This window comes from Haliotis rufescens, unplaced genomic scaffold (genome assembly GCF_023055435.1).
Source record: "Haliotis rufescens isolate VD_foot unplaced genomic scaffold, xgHalRufe1.0.p SCAF_12, whole genome shotgun sequence".
Classification (NCBI taxonomy): domain Eukaryota; kingdom Metazoa; phylum Mollusca; class Gastropoda; order Lepetellida; family Haliotidae; genus Haliotis; species Haliotis rufescens.
Window position 1 is genome coordinate 31,308,022 of NW_025963802.1, and position 18,763 is coordinate 31,326,784.

An 18,763-nucleotide genomic window follows, 5' to 3' on the forward strand; every position below is an offset into this window, starting at 1 on the left:
TATTTGTGTTACGAACTTCTGTATTATGTAATAAACAGGACTGACGTTATTTCTCAGTTCTGAGGTATTCCCGCTGATCACTTCTGCAGCCACGTCACGTGATCAGTATGAGATGTCAAATTACCAATTGGGGGATCTGCTGCCAGTCACATTGGAGAGACCGATCCAGGTTCTGAACGTCTCCATGTGGTAGTTGTGACTGTACATGTTGTCTGCCCAGCAAGTCCCACACTACTTGGGGCTACGGATAGTTCCATGAGAAAAGGTTGCGGATTTGCGCTGTACGGTTTACACAGCGAAAACAAAAACCGGCGGTGGCTGTTGTCGGTCTGAAATCCTTATTCAAAGTTCACCTTTTGTTGAAATGCAAGTTTGTTTGTGTGTTTCTTGTTTAACGCCGCACTCAGGAATATTCCCGCTATATGACGGCGGTCTGTTAATAATATTATCTGGACCAGACAATCCAGTGATTGACAACATGTGCATTGATCCACGCAATCGGGATCCATGACATGCATCAACCAAATCCCGTTAGTCGCCTCTTACGACAAGCGTAGTCGCCTGTTACGACAAGCATGGGTTGCTGAAGACCTATTCTACCCCGGATCTTCACGGGCCTATAGAGGTAAGTGATTCAGGAAGAGACGTATATAGATTTTAAACGCATTATAGTCGATCAGAACGTATAAGTGTGCTGTAAAATTAAAAGTGCAAATCCGCTTACTTTTCTTACGGGACTGTTCGGAGGCCAAACAGTGACACAAAGAAAAACTGTAAAGGAACATCGGGGATAGGGAACCACAGCCAACCCACCCACTACTGTTCACCGCCAGTGTTGACCTGATTTGTGAACACGTCCCCACGCCCATGGATCAGATGTGGTGTTCGCTTACACACCCATGTCCACACATGTAACTGGTCTCCTTCCTCGAGTTTCGAGACATATCGCAATAATCTGTTTGCGCCATTTTTGCGTATTATTCCATCTGGAACAAGAAACCTTTGCTACCAACCTGTTTCTATTCAACTTGAATGTCGAATACAGGACACATTTTATGGATAGCAATTTCATTTATTCTTTGTCACGACATTTTAGAGCTACTTCTGACCCGTGACCCTTAATAAGGCGACTATGCTTGTCGTAAGAGGTGACTAACGGTATCGGAGGGTCAGGCTCGCTGACTTGATTGATGCATGTCAGTATATTCCAATTGCGTGGATCGATGTCCTTAATGTCAATCACTGGATTGTCTGGTCCAGACTCGATTATTCCAGACCGCCGTTATGTAGCTGGAATATTGCTGAGTGCGGCGTTGAACAACAAACAACCGTGCTATAATCACATCATTAACCACTATGGACATCTTGATTGCCCTATTGCTTGTGTCACAATAGCCAGATCATCGTCACAATTACACCGCCAGTGTACTGACTTGCATCTTCCCAAAGGCAAGGGCGTTAACTGACTATAAACTGGACTTTTAAAGTCCGTTAACTCTCTTGCCTCGGGAAGATGACTTACTTGAATCCTCTCCTGTTTATCCCATTGGTTTCGTCACTATATCGTTATCTTTGTACATTCATCACACCTTGTGTTGCGCAAACATCGTCATTTATATATATAAATTAACTCTATTCATTCAGCATTCACCTGATCAAGGAGCTAGGAGTAGCCCTTAAAAGCCGTGACAAAGAATAAAAGAAGCTGCAATCCATAAAAAGTGGCATGTTTTCATGTTCTTCCAACTTCAACATGCCTATCAAAGACTTGAATGTCGAACTCGAATATTTAAGGTTCGTTCTGTGGTCTAGTGGATAGAACATCTGCCCCGAGAGCCGAAGGTCGGGGGTTCGATCCCTTGGCCACCTCATACCAACCAAAAGGCGTTACAAGATTGTACTTGTTGTTACCCTGCCTGGCGCTCGGCATTAAGGGGAGAAGATGTGAACTGGTCGGCACTGGGTCTGTATACTGTGTCTGTGTGGAGCATTCACGTTGAACAGTCGCATGGTATCTCAGTGAGCTAGCACTATGTAACCGGCGTAAGTCAGGACTACAAACACGTGCATGCGCGTCTAATAGTGTGATGCAATTCAATTTTAGCATTTTGTTTTGCCATAGAGGACAAGGTAATACTTGCCAGAGTAATTATCAGGCCAAGTTATTACAAAATTATGCAAGTATTACATTTTTAATACCCGCTTAGTCATATGGTTAACGTATCGTCAGATGTAAACTCGATTCATAGATACTTCGGTGAAATGTGACACACCCGATTACACAGGTTTAAGCTTCACTCCAGGATTATCACGCGGGGGGACACCAGAAAAGGGCTTCACAATTTGTATCCAGGGGGGGAATCGAACCCGGGCTCGTTCGTGACGAGCGAACGCTGCAACCACTAGACTACCCTACCTCCCCATACCCACGAGGGCACATAGTAAATTGTAGCTTTCATACAGCGATTATTCCCCAAAACTTAGCAAGCACTGTAGTAATTTGAAGCAAGCCAGTCAAATCCGTGGTATCAATCCGTTTGACGTTCGCTCCAGTATTTCCGTTCCCATGTTATAACACTTCAAACGATTTGCATAATTGTTGTCGTTTTCATCACCCCGCGGACACAGGAGCACAGGCTTAACTACAAATAACCCAAACAATAGTCGACAATGGTGACAAAAACTAACCCGTTCCCCGCGAACCATGCTGAGTATTGTGAGATATTCAACGCGACACGCAGTTAGCTGGAACATTATAACATGAAGTTTAAAGTCACAATTTCCTGTGCGGTAAGTGCCCCAATCAGGTCAAATGTCCTCAGTTGAATGAGACGCATTTTGTCGAATGACGACTACAATTCGCCATCGCCTGCCTGTAAAATGGACCTGCGTATTGTTGTTATATATGTAATTTTCTTTTCTTGTGAAGTGTCAGCAGTTTTACAAAAAGGTACGTGTCATATCTTTCTTTAATTGTGTTGATGGACACACGATTCAGAAGGCTGCGAACCCCCGTTTGGTAAGCGGGATTCGGGGATCTATTTTAGACAGGACTCGGTTGTGTGGTACGGGGGACGCAAATAAAATCGTATTTGGTACTCAGATTCTATATAATGAATGGTGCACGTAAACAATTTCTTTATAGTATTTTACTTTTTCGATAGTTTATCAGTAATTTAGCTTCAAATCGCACCCTTTTCTCAATGCTTTTGAGATTTGTGTTAAGTTGTATTCGGGATTCAGGGGTGAGCAAAGATACTCTTTTAGCTGTGACCATGAAGTGATGGGAGCTCTAATTGAATCCTTGAAATAGGACGTATGTCCGTGCAACCTGAAAAAAGCATAATATGAATGCTGGAAAAAAACCTGTCTTCGGGTGTTACAAAGAACTGAAAAACAGTGTGTTGTTGGTCCAAAACAATTTTGTGGATCCTCCATCCAGAGGAAAGACAGCCTCCGTGGTCTAGTGGTAGAGCACACGTGTGTGTGTTTGTGATGTGTTTGCGTGACTTGGTGCGTGCGTGCGTGCGTGTGTGTGGCTGCTTGTACTAGTCCGGAATGATGCCGGTTTTATAGTGCCAGCCCACTGAGATACCATGCCGTAGTTTAACATGAATACCCCACTCAGACACAATGTACTGACTCCGAGCCCAGCAGTCCTTGTTGTAGCCCCTTAATGCCGAGCGCCAGGCAGGGTAACAACAAGTGCCATCTTTTAACGTATTTTGGTATTACGCGGCCGGGGATCGAACCTCGGACCTTCCGCTCTCCGGGCGGACGCTCTACCTCTAGACCACGGAGGCGGTCTTACAGGGCGCGCTCATATAGGTGTAATAGTAGACTTGTCATTAAACAACAAACAAACCACTTATTATGTTTTCTTAAAGCAAAATGATGACAAAATGATGATTGAGGAGAAGCTGATGTAGATTTGGTGTGAGTGAGTGATCGTTGTCACAAAATCAGCAGTATTTTGTACACATACTTTGAGTATAGGTGCTTCTATATTGAGCGTCTCAGTCAAACGAGTGAGTGAGTTGGGTTTTACGCCGCTTTTAACAGTATTCCAGTTATATCACGGCGTTTCAGCTTAATGTAGGAGGAAAGCCCGAAGTGATGCAGGTCTCAGATGTTTACCACACGGGTATGGTGCTGACAAACCTAGAAACATAATTGGGGCGAACCGGGATTCGAACCCACAATCATAGGTTTCTGGCGTGTCCAAGGGACGCAACTCTGCACAGCGAATCGCGGCGCCTTAGACGACTGGGCCACCCGTGCCCTCTCTCAGTCAAACGAAGCCGTCACAGATGTTTTATATGAATGCCATGTCATGGTCAGAATGTGTTAAGGTATTAATGTATTGGGGTTTTGTTTACACTTATTCATAAGCAAATTGTATTTGCGTATATGCACGCGAAATTTGACAAGATGTATTTGCATGAACTGTGCAAAAGAAATTAGGATTCCTTATGTATAGTTATGATGTCTAGATGAACAGTAAATCTGATTCAAATAGCCTGTTTCACATGGGGATTCTAGGTCAGGCTATCTACCCAACAACCAATGCTTGTGGAAGAGAATACTATCTGGATTGGGTGGTCGGGCTCGTTAGTTTTTATCTTCTTGTGCATATTCTATGCAGTCGTTAACAACGACAGGGGTGGACGGTTTGCTCTTAGGCCGGTGGGTTGTGTGCTTGCTTGCTGTTGTTTAACAGTTGCAAACTTGATGCTCGAGTGCACAATAGAAATGGAGGTTTTTGATATAATAAAAGTAGGAATGTAAATAGAAAGTGCCAACGTCGAGTCGACGTGGCGCATTGACGAATACATGACCTCGAGGAGGAACTCTACGTGCAGACGTCACACTCCACCCCATGTTCCATGTTTAATAGAAATGGATTCTTCCATTTCACTGGAACCACCACTGTTCCATTAACGACGTACATTCTCCTGATTTTTTGCAAATTGATCTTGTGATACCATAATGCAATATGAATCCTTATGGTATTTATATAAGTGAGTGAGTGAGTTTGATTTTACGCCGCCTTTAGCAATATTCCAGCAACATCACGGCGGGGGACACAAGAAATGGGCTTCACACATTGTACCTATGTCGGGAATCGAACCCGGGTCTTCGGCGTGACGAGCGAACGCTTTAACCATGTGGCTGCCCGACCGCCCGTTTTTATATGAGAATTAGTTCAAGAGTACGAGGTCAGCTTCCATGTCGGATAAAATATTTCATTCGTGTTATACCAGGTCTGAGAATGTATTAATTCCTATACATAACAACTCTTAGGTGTGTTGATGTTGGTGAGATTTTTGGGAATGGATTTGCGTGGCTACATTTTTATCTAATAAAGATTTTGTTTTATCCGACGCATGACCATTTGACTGTTCCCAGTGCTGAGAGCACATGGCTGCGGTCGTTGATGTCAAGACACTTCTGACTCCATCACAGAACGTGTAAGAGAACATGGCCACGATCGTTGATGTCAAGACACTTCTGCCGCGATCACAGAACGTGTGAGACCACATGGCCACGGTCGTTGATGTCAAAACACTTCTACCGCCATCACAGAACGTGTGAGACCACATAGCCACGGTTGTTGATGTCAAGACGCTTCTGCCGCCATCACAGAACGTGTGAGACCACATGGCCAGGGTCGTTGATATCAAGACACTTCTGCCACCATTACAGAACGTGTGAGACCACATGGCCACGGTCGTTGATGTCAAAACACTTCTGCCGCCATCACAGAACGTGTGAGACCACATGGCCACGGTCATGATGTCAATACGCTTCTGCCGCCATCACAGAACGTGTGAGACCACATGGCCACGGTCGTTGATGTCAAAACACTGCTGCAGCCATCACAGAACGTGAGACCACATGGCCACGGTCGTTGATGTCAAGGCATCTCCATGTGGCAACCAATGTGACCATCCGCGTGTCAGTGGCCGTTGATTCCAAGACATCATACGTATCACATAACATGTCAGGCCGTGCGTCTATTGTCGTTGATGCCAAAACATCTCCGCGTGCCACATAACATATCAGGCCGCGCGTCTATTGTCGTTGATGCCAAGACATCTCCACGTGTCAACCAATGTTTCAGGCCGCCCGCTAAGGTCGTTGATGCCAAGACATCTCCACGTGTCACACAACATGTCAGGCCGAGTGTCTGAGATCATTGATGCCAAGACCTCTCCATGTGTCAACCAATGTTTCATGCTGCGTGTCTAAGGTCGTTGATGCCAAGACATCTTCTCGTGTCCAAAGCCGTTGATGAATGATGAATGTATCGTCCTAGGTATTGCTTATGTATTGCAAAGAACAGCAATATGCATACTGTCGAGTATTGTCAAAGACCTAATAAAAATATCATCACGATAACAATGCTTGCTTCATTTTCACGTAGGTCATGAGCCACCCGAGTTTATTCACGGCAGTGACACAAGGACGAGCATCAGTCGGAAGGGTTCAATTCTGCGCTTGCGGTGTTCCGTTTCCGCCAATCCACCTGCTGAGGTCACGTGGTTCCGGTATGACGAGGAGATAGTGGAAGATAGGAAAAAGGTTCGTTTACGTGATGGACTGAATCATAACGTGCTGACCATCCGGAATTTGGATTCTCTGGACTCCGGAGACTACACCTGCAGTGCCACCAACAGATATGGAAAAATCACCAAAACGTACACAGTTTCCGTGGTTGGTAAGTGTCCAAGATTGATATTTAACGAGTTTATATCAGAAACTAGAAAAGACCCATAACAAAATATAATAGCACGGCCTTTATTGTTCACACTCGGAACTGTACATTTCGAGATATAGAAATCAGGTATGCTGTTTCATGATGATTTGCTGATTAAGAAGTTCACCTGACCCGATCTCCTATGAAGAATTTGTTATATCTTCACACAAGGTTGAAATTCTATTTGTCATCCAAAATCGTTCTTCCGTTTGTTTCAGTTTGTAAACAATACAAACTAGTGTCTTGAGTACGAATATAGAGGATTCATCACGAGTGTTTTTTAATATGGGAAATATCAACCGAGTCTTAGTTAATCGGTATTTGCCGAGCCTTTGGCGAGGCAAATACCGATTAACGGGACGAGGTTGATATTTCCCATATTACAAAACACTCGTGATGAATTCTATTTATCATTTTCACATTTTTGCTTCCCAATTAAGGAATAATTGCATTAAACATTAACATCAGCAACTTGTCGAAATCTTACGTATAGATCGTGCGTAGTGATACATGTTTTCCATAGCCGTGTAAACCAAAATAAACAACCTCTTAACTCCTTTATGGCATATTCCTTCGCTGAGAAAAAAAGTTCCTCGGATTATTTTAAACAAATTACTTGAACAGACTTTTGCAGAATAATTGAAATAATGTCTCTAACATCAAAGGTATCCATGTTGTTTGTAAACACCTACTCACGCGCACCGGCGAAAAAAGTCCCACTTCCGGTTATCTAATTTGCATATCTAATTTGCATACTTATGTCATTGGGGTATGACATACATGTTTTTATGTCATGAGCTTATGTCATGGATAAATGCTTTAGTTAAATGATAAATTTATCTATTCATTTTCGAGACCTCCGTTTATAGTTTATACTGTGCCCGCGGCAGAAATCATCTCAATGTGTAAGAGATTTCTTACCATTTCATGGATGTCAGGATGTGTTGGGGTAAGTTATGTTGGAGACAAGTTCTATAATCGAGGTGAGTTTGCCTAGCTGTCAGACCTCCTCGTGCCAGTCACAGAATGATCATTAAATTACCTTATACGTACACCTCTGCTCAAGACGCTCGACTGTGGCTACCTGGAAACTATAATAACTACATCACAGCATTGCTAAATGACAACTATTGTTTATAATGTTATACATTGCAACCGACATGATTATATCTCGTGTTCTGCAGGCACGATAATTATCGACAAGACTATGGATAACCATCTATATTTAACTACTTTTATATACTTCCCAAAACGCCGTTAGACTGGGCCTTTAGCTGGGATACACCTGTATCTGTGATTAACGTTACGTAAGTGCATGTTTGGGGCCTACCCAAAAGTAAATACCTACTAGGTAAGTGTTGTAAAATACACAAGTAAGCTTAAAAATAATGCCCAAAAGGTCGGTTTTAGAGGTTTTTTGCTGAACATGTTTCTAATATTTGATCAAATGAGCAAGTCTTTTACCCATGCTATTTTTTGCATGATAGGGGAATAATAACAGTATAAGCATATGTTAAAAAGTAAAAATAAACACCTTGGATCTCCAACTTTCACCTTTAATTTGGAAATCAGCCCCCTTCACTCATTTTAACCATGTTTATGTACTTGCTCATGTCGGAAGTCCAAAACTCACAAGTTTAAGAAAGGAAAAGACTAGTTGTCAGTTATTTGAACATGTCTGATAATTCTCGAGCCAACATTTCAGAGTTTTCCGGAACTTTAAACTGACGTTTCCAGGTGGCCGGAAAAGGCCCTTATCCTCATCGAGTTACTGGTAACGACTAGTTTACCAGACCCCACTGAATGTCGGTGGCCCCTTGGGAATACGGTTTGGAACAGGTCCCTGTAACCTTTGCTTGTCGGAATAGACGACTTAATGGATCGGTAGTTAAACTTGGTGACTTGCTTGATTTGCGTGTCATCGTACCCCTACGACGTGGGACGTTGCTCATAGTATCAATCACCGGATTCGATTATTTGCAGGCCGCCGTCATATAGCTGGATTATGGCTGAGTACGGTGTTTAACTACAAACAACACATGTCGGTGTATGCTGTGTGAAAGTACCATAATAAAGCTGTAGGTTGTTACCTGACAGATTCCCGACCCCTGCAGCCGAGGGCCATCACGGTGGAGCCACCCACGCTGGACGTCCGGTGTGGGGACACGGCAGTGTTCAAGTGTAACTACAAGTCCGACTTCAACTCCCACATACAGGTAGGAGGACTGTAGTGGGTGAGTGAGTGAGTGACTTAGTGACGTAGTGACGTGATGACTGGGTGAGCGAGTGAGTGAGTGACGTGATGAATGAGTGAGTGAGTGATTGAGGGACGTGATAAGTGGTTGAGTGGGTGAGTGAGTATGGTTTTACGCCGCTTTTCGCAATATTCCAACAATATCACGGCGGGGGACACCAGAAATGGGCTTCACACATTGTATTAATGTCGGGAATCGAATCCGAGTCTTCGGCGTGACGAGCGAACGCTTTGACCACTTAACTACCCGACCGCCCCTAAGAGTGAGTGAGTGGATGGGCGGGTGGTTTGTGTGACGTTTACCACTTTGGTATATCCCACGAGCACAGATATGGTGCTGAAAAACCTAGAAACATAATCAGGGCGTACCTGGATTCAAACCTACGATCATAGGTTTCTGGTACGCATCAGGACGCAACTGTATCCTGCGGTGCCTTAGACGACCGGTCCACACCCACACCGTGTTGAAAGAACAAAGACCGGGTTTACGTTTTCTATATAAAAGAGTTAAAATTAAAGTTTGTACAAAACGTTTGTTTCTTTTCCTTTATGGATCGTGTAGCCTAGTGATTAAAGCATTGGTCTTCAAGCCAAGACCGAGTTGGATTGCCCACATGGGTACAATGGAATATGGAATCTGATTTTCAATATTTTGATATTTTACTTACTTTTATTGTGAACTTTTGCAAATGAACACAATTTGTCATACAAATATGTATAAAAACAATAGAAAACATGGAAAATGTACTTTCAAAATAAATAGTTTTCATTTAATAGTGTTAATAGGATACGATAAAAGTAAGTGAAATATCAAAATATTGAAAAACAGACTCCATGTCCCTTATGGGCCACCGTAAAAAGCGGCATACGCATAGATTCCCCACCAACTTTTACCACTGCATTTAATCGCAACCACCGGATGAAACCTCTACAATGAAACATTGATCCCAAAGGAACGTGATACTTAACCTATACTGTAAACCATGGTCAAGTTAAATATGTTTACAGCAGAATAACTCATTAACTACCAAAGGTCCATATTTGTGTAGTGTGAAAGATCACAGACATTCATTTTTACTTTCTTCTACAAGTATAACCCTATTCTTGAATACCCAGTGTATTACATCTTCCTTCTAATATGATAACAACCCATTATCTACCACAGCCTCGGTTTGAGCCGCGGAGGTGGGGTGGCCTAGTGGTTAAAGCTTTCGCTCGCCACGCTGAAGCCCCGGTTCGATTCCCCACATAGGTGCAATGTGTGAAGCCCATTTCTGTAGTCCCCTGCAGTGACATAGCTGGGATATTGCTAACAGTGGATTAAAACCCAAACTAACTCACTCGTTTTGAGCTCGATTCGAACAGAACGACGCTAAAAATAGCCGTCCAATCAAATTACTTAAACGAGCGAGAGAAATAATGTGCTTCGAGGAGCGATGGGATCATGGTATTTATAAAAATATAAAAAAGAACAGAGATATGATACAATGGATAATCAAAATTGAATAATTCATGTGCATTTTCTGTCAGTGGCTGTTGGAGATTCCCGCTAATAGCAGCTCCAAATTCGACCCCAACAGCATCCTTTCCGTGCACTCCAAGTCCTACGTCGTCCTAGAAAGCACTGCACAAGAAGATGACGTTCTCCGATTGCCAAACGTTACAAGGGTGCACAATGGAAAACTCGTGTGTCTAGCTGCCAACACCTTCGGCTACGGTTACAACAGTACTCTTGTGCGAGTGCAACCTCAGTCAGGTACATGGGCAGGGAGAGTGTTGGGTTCTTAATCGCCAAGATATTCCATTGTCAGTATCATCGAGTTGCTTCCACCAAATGTAAGACATTGAATGTCCTGGCGAAGTGCAAACATGCAGTTATTCTTTTACTCCTATTTTGATTGAGGGTTTTAATCCCAGATTCGTGTGATAGCGGTCTTTGGTCTGCCAGCAATGTACTGTGTTCATGTGTTTTATCAATTGTCGAACGCCCATGACCTGTGCCACTTGGGGATTTTCTTCCTCAATAAGCTGCCACGCTGTGAAAAATATTGTTCAAAACGGTTTTAAGCCCCTCTCGTATGGTTAGTTTCCACATGGTCCGTTGTCTAGTGGTAGAGCGTCCGCCTGGAGAGCGGAAGGTTCGGGGTTCGATCCCCGGACGCGTCATACCAAAATGGTACTTGTTGTTACCCTGTCTGGCGCTCGGCATTAAGGGGCTAAAGCAAGGACTGGTCGGCTCGGAGTCAGTATACTGTGTCTTAGAGGGGCATTCATGTTAAAATGCGCCATGGTATCTCACTGGCCTAGCACAATAAATCGGCATCAGTCCGGACTAGTACAAGCAGTCACACACACACACACGTGCATGCCCGTCGCTATATAAGTGCAATAATCTTGGACGCGACGTTAAACCCAATTACACCTCACCTAGTTTCCACATGAGACCAGTTCTTGTAGGTAATCCATAGACTGATGGCATGAAACGGTTCTACAGTGGAACTTGTTCGTCCAAAAGACCCCTGGAAGAACAAACGTTAACACATGTTTATCTATAGGGCTCCGATCCTACCTATTTTGTTTACAAACATTTTTTCATGAAATTTGAGAAGTCCGAATATAGACTACTTTCATATGTATTCGAGTCGGCGGAATGCCTTTCTTCTAAAACAGGTGCCCGCACTGAGTCGGATGGATCAACGTTTTAGTGGTCGTGTTCTGAGAATGTTGCCCGCACAGCGACATGTAGAAATGTTCTTCCTTTTACAAAGGTTTTTTTTTAGAATAAGTATTTATGTGTGTTCATTGTGAATTACATTCAGGTGCGCGCCAGGTAAAAATGTACATGTAAAACATATAAAAACCACAAGTCATATTGTGTTTGACAGGTCTACCAGCCTTTGTGGAGGAGCTAGAGGATCTATCAGTTTCAACGAACGCACCAAATTTCACCCTGAAATGTGTAGCTCGGGTGCCCCTTGACGTGGGGTATTACCTCCATTGGGAGAAGGAAGGCCAACCTATTGACCCGGAAGTGTTTGTGTTTCATCACCTCAACCAATCAAGAGTCGTTGATTCTTGCGTAGAAGAAATAAGCAGCACCATGACCTTCAGTCGTAAGGCTAATGTTCTCCTTAGTTTAAGTCATATGGCAAGCTACAGTGGCTGAGAACGTCAAAGAAACCATCACTGTACCCAAGGGTCATACGAACCACCCAATACAGTCAAGAAATAGCTACTTACAATGTACAGCTCATAGCTACCTTTCTCTGTCAACTATTTGATTTAATTTAAGTGCAGTGATGTATATATACGTAACCCAAAAGTTTATTTTTGGGGATATTTTTTAGTAAATTCTGTGGCCAGCCTTCACTACTACCCTCAGTTGAAAAACGGTTGGTGACTAATCTCACTTATTTTGTGTTGGAAAAGTTTATTTATTTGTATTTAATTTTCAGCTCTGGTGCAAGGTCACTGGTTATCTGCCCGTGAAGGTGGGCAGTATAGTTGTTTGGTTCAGAACAAATCAGGAAGCACTATTATGTATGGTCAAGCCACGGTGACCTTTCAAGAAGGTGGTGAGTATCTGGGTTATTACTGTGACAACAACGCCAGACAATAATCTGTCTCTTTTGTCTGCTGAAAGAGATTCCATTGGCCGTCAAAGGCAAAATAGTGAGGAAAAGTACATGTATGTGACGTACACTAGGTGTTTGCGAGAATGGTAACCATTTCTTACTCTACCGGTAGGCATGTAACTGCTAGTGTTACTAGCATAAAGTTGGAAAAAACAGGTGATCCGTAGGACCAAGTGCTACGACTCGCTGTGCAGAGTTACGCCCCTTAGCTGCCAGGATCCACAAGTCATGGATTCGATTATATTTGTTTATTATATAATTATATATTCATATAAATATGAATTTGTGGGCTCAGTCTTCATCAAAACAAATATCAACAAACCCCAAAATATTCATGATCCCTAACATGTTTTTGTTCAGTATCCATGGTGATATTTTAATTTTTGTTTTTCTTATTTGTTGGCTCCTTGTACCTGTGATGCAGGTCTTTAGGGATTGATATTAAACACAGCCTTTTATCAGTCTTATAGGAACACACTTCATATTCTTGGATGACACAGGCTCTGTCACAGCAGTGCCCCCCTCCCCTCAGTTGACGTGATTAAGTTGTTTCTGATGCCAAGTTTGAAATTGAGATGTTGTCTCCGTATAATTAAAGATGAACTAACATTAGAGCATTGTTAGATAAAGCACAACATACAGCTTGAACGAGAGATTTGATTCAAAACTGCTTGAACTGCTTCTCCGCCTGAGTTTAGTTCCCGCGTTACCTGTTTCCTATTTTTCCTTTTACAAGGAAATGAGAACGAGGCTAGCCAGTCACTGTCTGGAATCGTGTCCTTGACCCCTCGGCGTATGACGGTACAGGAAGGAGACAGCGTGTCGTTATATTGCCATGTTAGAGGACAACCAAAGCCTTTGTTTGCAGTACGTATACTTTGGAAAGGGACTTATGTTCTTTGGGTTTTGTTTATTTGGCTTCAGATGGATACAAAGCAGTCTTTCGCATTCAGAATGAAACATTTCAGTAGGTAGCTGCCATCCTATCTACTCTTAAAACCCTGAAACAACCAATACTTTAGCATGTAACGGTTAGTTTTATCGATGCGATAAACAAATCCGATAAACTCAGTATCACGATCCAATAAATATGCAAATGAGGTCATCTAGTAGGAACTACTTTTTGAAATATCTGTACATAGATGTGGGTTTACATAATCAAAAATAATTGCATAACGTTCCCTAAATGATTAAATAGGGGTTTCCTGGTGTGCGAGTACTTATGTAAACAACGACGCCTGCAAATCGTTTAGTACTATATCATAAATGGGGCGGTTCACACAGGCTTCATAATCCTACGCGGTTTCTAAAGTTTCTGAAGCACTGTCTTAAACGTAGAATATTTTTTAAATGACATTACATGATATGGAGATTATTATCCTCGTGTGCTTTCGAATCGTGAATATCATGTATTAGGAATAACGAATATGTATTACGCTCGCATAATATATTTTTTATTCCTAATATATGATATGTAGGATAGTCTCTTTTTAACGTAATGTCAGTTGTAAATGTAGGTCCACCAATAGATCCCGTGGTTAGGGATATTCTGACCGGGGATGGGATCTTCTTGAAAACATAATGTGTTCAAGAAAATGATGGAAAACAAATAATTTGGTTTCATGATCCAATTAATGAAGATTGTAAAACGAGCGTTTTTCTGTCGTAGTCTGTTTGGATGAGAATCGTTGTTGAATGGGACTGGGAATCCGGACATTTTGTAGACGTTTTACTGCGTATGAATACTTCTCGTGATAAGTTTTCTTTCTCTTAAGTTTAAAACCATGACAGTAAGGTGGGCAAAATGGAAACACTTTTCATTTAATAATAATTTCCAACAATATTTATCAACTTCGATTTTGAGGATTTTGAACCGTATTCTGCTGAACATGTGGTTCAGTTGCCATGGAGGTATGTCATTTATTGTGTTACACTGTCTGCCTGTCAGTCTGGTTGTGAGAGAAGCTGTAACGCATCTCTTAAAAACACATAATGTTATCTTCTGAAGGAGATGGGATATTCCTCTCATATAATACTTAGACAGTGGTTGCACGAAATGGCAAATGTTCATATTGCAAATGTTCATACCTCAGCAAATAGTCCTCACAGGGTACTATACACCATGGACCATAGGACAATGGGGTAGTCAAGAGATTAAAGCGTTTTTGGCATTACTTTAGGTCTTTAAGAGGAAGGATGAGGAGAAATAAACAGATATTTTAAACTTAAAAACGCACACTTTTGTTTCATTTTCCAGTGGTTAGTGAAGCCGGACACCAGTGTGCCAGTGTGTGACATCAGACACGCCCTTCTCATAGATTACATAACATACCGCCTGGTCGGGTTAGGCGAAACATGGTCACGTGATGAGATGAACCATTTGAATATACTTCAAATAGATGACGTCAGTACGGAGCATGCTGGGACATATGTGTGCTATGTCGCAGGAGCCCGTGAGGAAGCAACACTGACCGTCCTGCCACGTGAGTACGAGAACTGCACCCTTAGATGGAAAAAACACATGGGTATTCCTGGTTAGATTATCGATCCCAATCAACCTGTGCTTGTCGTAAGGCGCGACTAAAAGGATTTTACAATTGCGTGGATCGATGCTTATGATGTCAGTCACTGGGATTTAAAGCGATGTCAACATTTTTATTTTTGGACCCGTGAACATCTGGGTTAGAATTGGTCCTTAACGGTTTGTTGTTCAGCGCCGCACTCAGCAATATTCCAGCTATATGACGGCGGTCTGTAAATAAGCGAGTCTGGACCAGACAATCCAATGATTGACATCAAGAGCATCAATCTACGCAATTGGGATACGATGACATGCATCAACCAAGTCAGCGAGCCTGACCCCCCGTTCCCGTTAGTCGCCTCTTACGACAAGTATAGTCGCCTATTGTGTCAAGCATGGTCTGCCGAAAATACAGTTCTCCGAACAGTGTGATTTGGTAATGTCTTACCAATATGGAGAGTTATGTGTTAAAAGTATTGGTTGCCAACGTACATATTATTCACACATTTCTCCACATCCATATTTAAGAGTAAAGTTTTCATTACTTTTACAGCAGCCGGTTATACAACGTTTTTTCATGAACTGAATAACATAAGTATACAACACACGGATATGGCATCGAGAAGCTGTAACAGGTATTGATAACCCCAGGAGCTACTCTCAATCTGCATTCTGTATTACAGGGAATCGTGGCCCACGTATCATGGCACCTTTCATGGGCAACAGGAGCGTTGCTGTTGGTGAAAACATCGTCTTGCAATGTCGAGTAGAGAGCGACAATACACCCACTGTACAGGTAGTGCTTGGATAGTTAGTCTGACTTCACCTGCATCTTAGGGATGTTAACTGACTATAAAAGTCCAGTTTCCACCCTTGCCGAACAAGGATGGAATTCCGGAGTGACATTTTGGTTGGACTAACGAGTCTATGCAGAGTCCAGTCAAAATCGCGTAACGAATTAGATATCCTGTTTGTAAACAACATGGATTTCAACATGCTGGTTTCGGTCGACTGCAGGATTTGCAAAGCATGTGTACAGCCAACTGGGCGTGGACAGATATTTTGCAAAACTTTTCATGTTTTTAATTAAGATGCTAACGTGATTTGATGCATTTCGCGGGGTAAGACCCGCTGTATGACAATAAAGATCTTGATTATCGATCAGATCGTCTTCACTGGGCGCCGCCATTTTGTTTTGAGGAAATGCAAGCGATAAGAGTGATGGAATCTGATTGGTCATTAGGCGGGACATAACTCGTAATAGCCACGATTGACAATCAGAGTCCACCTCTCATATCACTTGCATTTGCTTCAAACAAAAAGGCGGTACCCAGTAAAGGTGATGTGATTGATAATCAAGATCTATATTGTAAAAAAAACGGGTCTCGTGAAATGCATCAAATCGCTTGAGCATGTTGAATAAAAACATGAAAGATTTGCAAAATATGACATGCTCTGCAAATCCTGCAATCGACCGAATTCTGCACGGCAGTCGCCATGTTGTCTGTGAACCGGATGTCAAGTTCGTCACATGATTTTGATTGGACTATGCATAGACTCGTTAGTCCAGCCAAAATATAACTCCACAATTCCAGCTTAGTTCGGCAAGGGTGGAAACTAGATTTTTATAGACAGTTATCTCCCTTACCTCGTGAAAATACCACATGATATATATATATATATACCCTTTCAGCCAAGAAACGTTGTCAGAAGTTATTTGTGTAAACAAACGGATCGTTGTTTTGACGGTAGCACTTAGTATAATTCTCAACGTGGTTCTGTTGAAAAAAAATCTATCGCTTTCTCCAACAGTGGTATAAAGAGGTCGAAGAGGATTACAACGAGGATACAAGGTCTTTGTTCGGGATGGCAGTTATCTCCCTTGGTTACCCTGACCCTATTTGGGAGACTGCTGGAAGCTACTTGAGCACGTATATATTCAGTGATGGAGTCAAGCCTTCCAATCAAGGAAAATACCTCTGTGTTTGGTCTCATGGAGGAGGCCAGGACTACGACCAAGGTTACTTAAGAGTTCGACAATGTAGGTTCAGTCTGTATAATTTCGAAAATCACACCCATTGTACCCACACTGCACCCCATCTACAAGTGTTCCTGACACGCCGACTCAGTGGTCTAAGATCGCTTTGTAAGCGGGGTCCAAATGATACTAAGTATCTCCGCACTAAGTTGATGCACTATGTACCAATAAATTGTCCATCGTAGACATATCTTGCAAACGCGAGACCCGTGAAGATCCTGGTTAGAATTGATCTTCAGCAACCCATGCTTGTCGTAAGAGACGACTAACAGGATCGGGTGGTCAGAATTAGTTAATGCATGTCCACGTATCCCAATTAAGTGGATCGATGACATTCCCAAATCACACTGTTCGGAGAACTGTATTTTCAGCAGCCCATGCTTGACATAAGTGGCGACTATACTTGTCGTTAGAGACGACTAACGGGATCGGGTGGTCAGGGATCGGGTGGTCTTCAGCAACCCATGCTTGCTGTAACAGGCGACTATGCTTGTCGTAAGAGGCGACTAATGGGATCGGGTGGCCAGGCTCTTTGACTTGGTTGATGCATGTCATCGTATCCCAATTGCGTACATTGATGCTCATGATGTCAATCACTTGATTGTCCAGACTCGATTATTTACAGACCGCCGCCATATAGCTGGAATATTGCTGAGTGGCGTTAAACAACAAACAAGCAAAAGCAAACGCGAACTTTTACTCAATTTCATAAGCTCTTTCTCTCTCAGTTTAATAATAATTTGACTGAAGACATTAGGCAGTCTTTAACTTTAATCGGACCTACTGCTAAGTATAGTTTTATAACATCTAAGTGTATTAAATGCCATTTCTGTTTCAGAGGAAACGATGTTATATATGTTGCTATGGAAATTAGATGAAGGAACAACACACAGGGACGTTGGCAACATCTGCTTCACTGTTGGAATTTACTCACTCCCTCCTGGAACTGGAGCATTGGGTACTGATGGCTTCAGTGTTTGGTCTTTCTGTTACCTTGACAACCGACAATAAAAAATAACACACGGGAGTCACTCAAGGTAGCCGGGAATCTCGGCTTGCATTCTTGAGTGTTGTCCCCTCGTGCAGGTGTGGGCGGAGTAGTAAATATTCAAATATTACCTTTGTGTTTGTGTATATTGACACACCCATTGGCGTTTTGCACATTACAACGCTACCGGTTAGACAAACATCTAGTCTCTGATATGAACATTTTTTTCTGAGAAAAAAAAACAGTTGTAAAATCATCTTAATAAAATATAATACAAAGGAGTGAAAAGACTTTCTTTATTTTCAGAAACTGCAGTAATCTAGACTTGTCAAATATTATAGACTGTATCAGATATATTTGTTTCAAGTTCTGTATGACAGACTATGTTACTGTCGAAGTTGCAAAAAATATGAAAAATTTAAGTTATGTTTATGATACATCACAGCGATACGACTTTACCGTTACTCGAAGTACAAGATACGACTTAACCGTCACTCGAAGTACGAGATACGACATTACCGTCACTCGAAGTACGAGATACGACTTTACGTCACTCGAAGTACGACA

The 18,763-nt window shown here is 42.3% G+C and overlaps 1 protein-coding gene across 2 annotated transcripts; it reads left to right on the forward strand.

The window, feature by feature from the left end:
- Positions 1–2,787: 2,787 nt before the first annotated feature.
- On the forward strand, positions 2,788–18,477 carry LOC124117322 (obscurin-like). Of its 2 annotated transcripts, none has more exons than XM_046479143.2 (11): positions 2,788–2,950; positions 6,428–6,721; positions 8,843–8,976; positions 10,545–10,770; positions 11,900–12,127; positions 12,470–12,589; positions 13,386–13,516; positions 14,907–15,132; positions 15,854–15,966; positions 16,983–17,211; positions 18,047–18,477. In XM_046479143.2, coding segments are annotated over exons 1-11 (1,827 nt in total). In that variant the 5' UTR covers positions 2,788–2,826; the 3' UTR covers positions 18,049–18,477. The 2 variants fall into 2 exon arrangements, with proteins under 2 accessions (XP_046335099.2, XP_046335105.2); XM_046479149.2 differs by having other exon boundaries at positions 2,789–2,950; positions 8,858–8,976.
- The last annotated feature ends 286 nt before the right edge of the window (positions 18,478–18,763 follow it).